At 43.6% G+C, this 8,317-nt stretch overlaps 1 protein-coding gene across 1 annotated transcript; it reads right to left on the reverse strand.

The window, feature by feature from the left end:
* Window positions 1-522: 522 nt before the first annotated feature.
* LOC137295050 (lysosomal proton-coupled steroid conjugate and bile acid symporter SLC46A3-like) lies at window positions 523-8,317 on the reverse strand. Its single transcript, XM_067826313.1, has 4 exons — window positions 7,192-8,317; window positions 4,788-4,871; window positions 2,946-3,102; window positions 523-2,753 (listed from the first exon to the last, which is right to left on the reverse strand). The coding sequence occupies exons 1-4, from the start codon at window positions 8,315-8,317 to the stop codon at window positions 2,624-2,626; spliced, it is 1,497 nt and encodes a 498-aa protein (XP_067682414.1). The 3' UTR covers window positions 523-2,623.

Raw genomic sequence — 8,317 nt, forward strand, 5'->3', positions numbered from 1 at the left:
ACCCAATCTGCCACTGAAGGCGCTCCTAAAATCATCGAATCTCTTGTTCAGTGCATTGATATTGTCCTGTATCGAGTTCATGTTGATCTGTATCGCCTTCAGTGTTAAAGCGGGATCGTCCATAGTTGTTGAACTGACAGATTACACTTTGACTCGATAACCTGGTCTGAATATAAGATTGACTAGATGGTGGGTAGCGTTTAGGTGGACTTAGACTCTCTATATATCGCCTGCACACATCAAGAGGGAAATTGCAAAGTATAACATGACACACATGACTGTACATTTACCACCCGGCAGATTTACAGTGGGAATCCGGCACAGAGTTCGCCTGTCTGGTTGAAATAATGTTCCAATCTTCGGTCTCCATGCTTTTACAGACACCGACATGAATGAAAGAGTGTATACTGTACATTATGTTACAGTGTCTCTTCAGTTTTCGAGTATAAGTACTTGTTCAGTCGTTTCAGGCAGAAATGACCACAGGTAAACACAGGTGATATTTATTCAATTTACTTTTTTGTTTAAAGTGAAATTTTGAAAAAGGGAAGCAGTCATAACGGAATGTGGAGATGTGATGTTGAGAATGATCTTGAAAAAAATATATTCACTTGTAGGGTAATACATTTCTGAGCGGTAGACTAAATTACATCGCCATGAAAAATCCCCACTCTGAGCGGGAATATACGTCCCTTACATTCTCGATGAAGCAAAAAAATGAAAATTGTTCACGCGCCAATGAAAGGACAGGTACACCACCTCACCTAGCACTATGATGTAACTGCTCTTTTCCACAAATGCACAATTCAATTTTTATTTCTAAAATTGCGGTTAAACTGATCTGATGTAACAGTAACACTTGGAGAGTATCATATTTTTATGGGTCCCATGGTAGGTTTATACCACGAACCTACTGAACAGTTTTCCAGCTATATGGCGGAGGTCTGTATATAATTGAGTCTGGATCAGACAATCCAGAGATCATCAGCATTATCACCGATTGATCAAGCCAGTCAGCTAGCAGACCACCCGTTAGTCGCCTTTTAGGACAAGCAAGGGTTACTGAAGGACAATTCTTACCCGGTTCTTCACGGGTCTCCAGTCTCTGTAAATAGAGGCAGTTACGCATTAACACACTGTGGGAACAGTATATCTCAAGACGTGTGTGTGAGAGTGAGACTAGTTTTACGCCACATTAAGAAATATTCCAGCCATATCACGACGGAGGACACCAGAAAAGGTCTTGACATATCATACACATGTGGAGAACTGAACTCAGGTCTATGGGGAGACGACCGAAAGCCTTAACAACCGACCATCGAGCATGAGTATCGACCTACGCAACTGGGATACAGTGACATGTCTCGAGCGAATCTGCGAGTCTGACCACCTGATCCCCTGAGTTGCTTCTTAGGACGAGCATGGGTTGCTAAAGATCAGTTCTATCCCAGATCCTTATGGGACATACTCATGGCGGTATAACCAGTTTGACGGTTTATCCAGGGGTGGTATAAGTAGGTTTGTCTATGTTTTTGCCTGACACCGCCCAACCCTGTTCCTGACATGCATGTGTGTTTTACAAACTTACACGGGCCACCTTGTATCGGACAACGACTCTCTGATTTGCGTCGTGAAGTTGTACATACATTACCGCCCTTAATACTGACAGACATGACGATCAATTAAAATACAATTTCATGCATCAGCATATCAATAACTACGTATATTTCCATTTGTTAACGGACACGACTATATACAATACAATAAATATAAAAATAATGAACCTCACTTGCTGATACAGAGCATGAAAAAGTGTAATGTGCAAACGAGCAGGCACCATCGGTTCCGTTTATATCATCTACAATGCTCGGTTAAAACGAGCTTCGGTAAGTATCAGAGATTGAACAGTTGTTTAGAATATATTTAATGTGATTGTAACAATGTTGAGTAATATCAATGTGCATTATTATCACTTACATGAGTACAAACGGCATTGATTAACTCGATGAAGACCCTTATGCTCGTACTCTTCACCTACAACTCACAGCGTGACGGGCAGCCTTGTGGTATCAAGCGTCCGCCCGTCACACAGAAGACCCGGGTTCGTTTCTTGTACATGGGTGCAATGTGTCAGGCCCATTTCCGGTGTTCCTCGCCGTAATATTGCTGAAATATTGCTACAGGCGACGTAAAAATTGACTCACTAACTCAATCACGTCTTTTTGGTAGACGACTCGTGGAGGCCCGGGTTAGAATATTGACCTTCAGTAGCCCATGCTTGTCGTAAGAGGAAACTGATCGAGTGGTCTGACTTACTGACTTGGTTGACACATGACATCAGTTCCAACAGATTGATGCTCATGCCGTTGACCACTGGATTGTCTGGCCCAGACTCGATTATTAACAGACCGTCGCCATATAGCTGGAGTATTGGTGAGTATGGCTCACTCACTCACTGTCTTGTGGACGGCACATTGTTTTGAAGCGATCTGATGACCCACGTCACATTGATTACCTCTTGCTACAGTCAACTCAGCAGGTCAGATTACATCACATACCATATAACTTAGGGCATGGTGAAACGAAATCAGTGTCAGTTAATCACAGAGCCTTTGTCCGTGCTTTAGCATGGCGTATTGTTTTCTCCTTTCCGAAGTGTTCCATATTGGACTTGGTCCAGATCCTTCTGAGCTTCTGGTGGCGGTTGAAGCGGCTCATAGTCCGGTTGCCTGGGGAGCTTCACAATTACCAGCCTTGAAAGGAAGAGGAAGTACAAATGTTATGGTAATGTCCTAATGGGTTTACATAATTACTCGTATTTACTTATAGAGTGTAAAAGTGGTTTTCGAAGCATTTGAAGATAACCTGAAATTCGAACCGACTTGCTGCAGTTCCTGGCAAAATAAAACCCTGGAAGTAGTCCCCCAGTTAAGAGTCATACGTACATTTTCAGTATGGCCACGATGAACGCTATGGCCGCGAGAACTAGGAACGCCATCCCTCTCATGGTACCCACTGTGGCTCTGTATAGTGAGGCGAAGGTTGAACTCCCTATAAATGCACACAGGGTATCGACTGTAGCCATGCTGGAGAAGATGGCACCTAGAGCAGAAAAATATGTGCTAGTAGAGTCAACAAGAACAGTAGAGTCAACAACTAGTAGAGTCAACAAGACAAACGGCATCTTGTGGAATCAGTGGTGCAGAATGCGCAGGAGAAGAAGGTGGTCGGTTGTTTAAGGCAGCACTCAGCAATATTCCAGTTAAATGGCGACGATCTGTAATTAATCGAATCTGGACCAGACAATTCAATGATCAGCAGTATGAGCATCGATCTACACACTGGGATACGATGACATAAGTCAGCGAGGTGGGTGAACCTGACCACCCGATACCGTTAATCACCTCTTTCGAAAAGCATTGGCTGCTCAATTCTAACCCGCATCTGCACGGTTGAGGAGGATGAGATGTGAAGGAGGAACGAGGTGACATGGGGTGGTTTAGGCGTGGAGAACGAGTTAGAGTAATGTGATCGTGATGTGTCGCTGTTTAATTATCGTCGGCACCTCCAACGAGAAGACAGATGGACTGGTCCCGTGACGAGTCCCTTACAGCTAACCTTGGGTGGGGGGTGGTCGGAAGAATGTTCTCTGATGGAGGACCCGTGAAGATCCAGGCTACAATTAATCTTCAGACACCAGAAGTGGTCGGACTCGCTGACTTGGTTAAAATGTTTCATCGTATACCAGATCTATGCGTAGATCTACGCTTGTGCTGTTGATCACTAGATTGTCTGATGCAAACTTCATTATTCTCCCGACCGACGCCACATGTATGAAATATTGCTGAGTGCGGCGTTAAACAGCAAACCAACCAGACAACCAGCAGATGACAGCAAGAATTGGTCTTACACAGCAGATATTGATCTAATATAAAGCTGACATGCAACGTAAAACACACCTCTGCAGATTCGATAGCTTTCGGTACACACTTAACGAAACAAATCATCAAAAATGCCAATTCTACCTATAAAATTGAGACAAACACGATGAAGAAAAGCCGGCAAAATCAGAGTTTAAACGATTCACTAATTTGCCTCCAGCGTTGGGGGAAAAGTGGTTTCAACAGCTGTGCTGCGCTGCGCCTGTGAGGTTGTGAGCTGTAGTCTAATCTTCGTTGTGTACACAAACAAGTAAATAATCTACTTGCTACCTAAAACATGTTGATTGTGATAAGCAGCCTCTGTCACAGAGGAACCTCAATGTCTGGTAAATTGACACCTATATGTCTGTCTGCCTGTCTGCCTGTCTGCCTGTCTGCTAATGACAATATTGCAATGCACAACTTCAATGACTGATCACAAATGTCCGGCTTATACCCCATAAACAAAGAGCCGGCTTAAAGCGTCTCGGCAATTGAGCCAGCCAGTGAAAAGATTTCGTTACGCTTCAGGGCACACCCAATGTCTCTGACTTGGTTCGGGATCCAGGGTCCTTCGTTTCGAGCGTAGTGGATCAAAGCACTTTTGACTTGCAATTGTACGCTCATAAGTTTGTTTATTTGTTGTTGGTTTCAGCAATGTGTAATATATGTCATGAATAAGTGTGTTTTAATTATGTTTGATTTCTTAGTTGCATGTGACATTTAACAAATGTTATGAGAAAGATCAAAACACATTTACTATAATTCTATCTGTTCTCCTACGTTTTGTCGATTGTACAGCCACACTGGTACCATGTGTTACCTTTTCATGTGTATCCGTCGACATCTTAGATCTCAAAGTCATACCTTGTTCATGAGACTCCGCCATTCGGGAGAAGACGGAGCGGGTCACGGGTACCGCCACGGAGCTTATGGACGCCACAAGAGGAACTGAAGTGAACAAGGTAGTACAAGTCTCACTCAGTCATCTGCAAATGACAGGCAAAGGTCTAGCAAATCAACCTTTGCCATGCAATATGGCAGTATTTAGGTACCTGTGTATGACCTTAGGAAAGACCCGGCTAGGAATCACCGACTTAATTGGACCGAACATATAGAAACAAAGACGTATATGAGGGTTTTAATAATTATTTTTCAAAATAGAAATAATTCTCCAATAACTTCACTGAAAATTCATCGCAATGTTTGACTTGGATTTGCTGAAAATTATTTTGAAAGGGTCAATGGGCCAAAATGAAGAATTACACAAAATCGAAGCCCATTCGAAACGTGCATAAAGAGTCTCATGATGAGACAAGAGACAGGGGAGACGTCATCAACAGGTCAATAGTGGTTTTGACCACCCTGGGCATCCATACAAGCAGCTCACGTCACCTCCATGGCGTCGTCAGTCGTCGGAACACGTCAGAAGTAATTTTGTTCCATAACTCAAATATAAACTGTTCAGGTTTCTTTTGGTTAGCTGGAGTTTCTACACGCTGTCTCAACTAATGATAAAGATGATCTCAGAGATGTAGATGTCTGGAGACAGCCCTGACCAAGGCAATACGTTGACCATCCATACAAGCAAGCACGTTCTTGACATCTTCAGTCGGCGGAAGAAGACAACGGGAATCCTGTTCCATAACTCCAAGACGGTCTGTTCAGGTTCCTGTCGATGTCAGAAAGGCGTATTTTCCCCGAGGCCAAACTTCTGAGAGTTAAACAACGAGTAGGGCGTGGGATAAAGAGATCAATTGTCATGGGAAAAAACATCCAACCTTAATAGAAAATGGTAAAACCGGGCCGGGGTGTCAAAAGTCAACAGATACGTGCTAGATAGGAACACACGATCATCTTTGCGATATGCAAATCCTTTGGCCTCAATGACACCTTGACTGAGAAGCTGAGATACAATGTCTTCAACAGATTCATCTGCGAGACTTTGGTCTCTGTCGGGGATTTGTCTTTTATTGGTCTTTATTAGGAAGCAAGGGCTCGTTCACCATTTGCATCCATAGCAAGACAGCCTTAGGCTAGTATCCCTTTCAGAATATAACAGTTTAGTAACAGTGTATTCTTCATCAGAATCCAGCCCAGAATCAGAATCCTTTTTATTTTTGCTTACCCATAGTGAATGGTAGATTGAATCATCAAATCTGTTCCCTGCCCACGATGGAGCGCCAACAAGGGGGATGTTATATGTAAGCGATGTTCCAGCAAACTAAGGGTTACAGAAATGATATACTCCAGTTAATCCAGACGACCAACTAGATTGGCCCGTGAACCAACGCTTTCTGGGCATTAACTCTAGGCAAGAATATTTAATGACTTCATGAACACAGGAGTATTAAAAAATGAATGGACCGAGTAAAAACATAGTAAAAATGCATGCCCCAAGGCTCGGCGTGACCAGTCGACTGATTGAATCATGCCAATTCAACCACCCGTCTAGGTGAAGTAAGGGCCGAAGTGGTGTGTTGGGCAAAGGGACGCTGTTCAGGCTCCATTTGCCCTCAACCACCAGGATCCCGTCTTCCACTGACACAGGGGCGCAACCCACGGCAAACAGGTTGCCCAGTCTCTGGTCGCCTTTTATGACCAGCAATGGGGTGTTGTGGACACATTCTAGGAGAAGAACACTTAGCGTTACCCAGCACCCACCACGAGGAGGTAGCTCTTCACTGGTGCCCACTGTCACGTAACTGCATGCTCCACATTTCTAAAAATGCACGGACAGCTTCGTCGTTACCAAGACCATGCTGCGTTTTGACGAACATTTTCTGCTTGTGTTCGAACCTGTACCTGTTTCTAATTTAAAAGTGATGACGTTCTTTTGCCCGGTAGTGCACATAATCATGATGGAAAATGGCTTACATAAAGAACAATGACAAATCACTCACTGTAGTGACGTTCTGATGTGAATATAAAGGACAACTGTTGACGAAAGGAACAATGACAAATCACTCACTACACGCAGTGACGTACTGCTGACTTAAAGAAGTTTAGTTACTTGCTTGGTACTAGCTAGAAATATTTTACATGAGCTGGCTTCATGGAGAAATCCGTAATATATATGCATAAAATATGTACGTTTCTTTAATGCCGAGAAGCACCAATGAATGTTTTGGAAGCTTAGTTCTGCGAATGCATGCAAAATGATTGTTCATTAAACTCTCAAATCCCTATTGGGCCATTGGTTATCGAAGTACGTCCGTGCATTACCTAGAGTGTGTTTTTATGTGCTTAAAGGCACGAGTGGCAACATTACCCGAATACAGCATAGCGTCTGTGCGGGCCAGGCCTTCCAGAATGAGAGACCCCATCTGTAGGAGCATCCCTGCTACAGCAAGAATCTCCACTCGCACGCACTTTGACCCAAGCTTGATGGCAAGGAGTCCGCAAATAGTCATGAATACCGTGGAATATGCACCGTAGTAACCTATCTTTACAGGATTCCAACAGAAGGGTCGACCCAGCTGATACAATATCTCAATCGTATATTTACCAGACAGTCCAATGGACAGCAGAGCGAAGATTATCACATAGACAAGCAATATAGATCGCTTATTGTCTCGGCTTTTGTTGAAGTAAAATCCGAACACTTTCTTGAAATGAACTACAGGCGAAAGTTCCTTAACTTCCCTTTCCTTTACTGTTTCCGTAAGGCCAAATATAACGATGGCTATGGCAAGCAGGATTATAGTTGTATGAATGACTGATGCGTAGAAGTAGTCAAGCTTCTGGATAAGGAATCCTGTCATAATCTGTCCTAATGCTGAGGCGATATACAACGAACAGTCTGTAATCACTATAGCTAATGTCCTTGCGCTATGGGTCTTAGTCACATCGGCTGCATGGGCCATATTGGCAAGAATGAAGGCGAATGTTGAACCGGAAAACCCCTCCAGGAGAATCCCGATGAGGAGGAAGTTCAGATTAAGATGGAACTTGATGACCAGTAAACAACCTACATATTTACAAGTACATCCTAGCATCGGTAAAAGAAACAGCGCCTTTCTACCTATGTGGTCCGAGTAGGACCCCACAAACATGTTCACGAACACAGAGGGAACTAGAAGACACAGGCATATCTTCAAGATCACGAAAGATGTGGACTGTTGAACTCGCACCTCCACCCCACTAGCTTCATCGCTGACATTGGCACGACACGGTGATTGGTTATTCGTTGAGATTGTGCCGTTACTGTAGACCTCCCAATAGCAAGAATGAATGTACTGTGTAAGCAAAGGGAAAGAGGAGTTACTGGCACCTGTGAACAGTATCAAAACCACGGTGGATATGACCATCTCCTTGATTGAAGAATTGGGTTTCTCTTCAAGATTACTAGCGGTTTCCTGTGACTTGACACTAGGTTGTTCTTGTACGCTGTCCAT

This window comes from Haliotis asinina, chromosome 8 (assembly GCF_037392515.1).
Source record: "Haliotis asinina isolate JCU_RB_2024 chromosome 8, JCU_Hal_asi_v2, whole genome shotgun sequence".
Lineage (NCBI taxonomy): Eukaryota > Metazoa > Mollusca > Gastropoda > Lepetellida > Haliotidae > Haliotis > Haliotis asinina.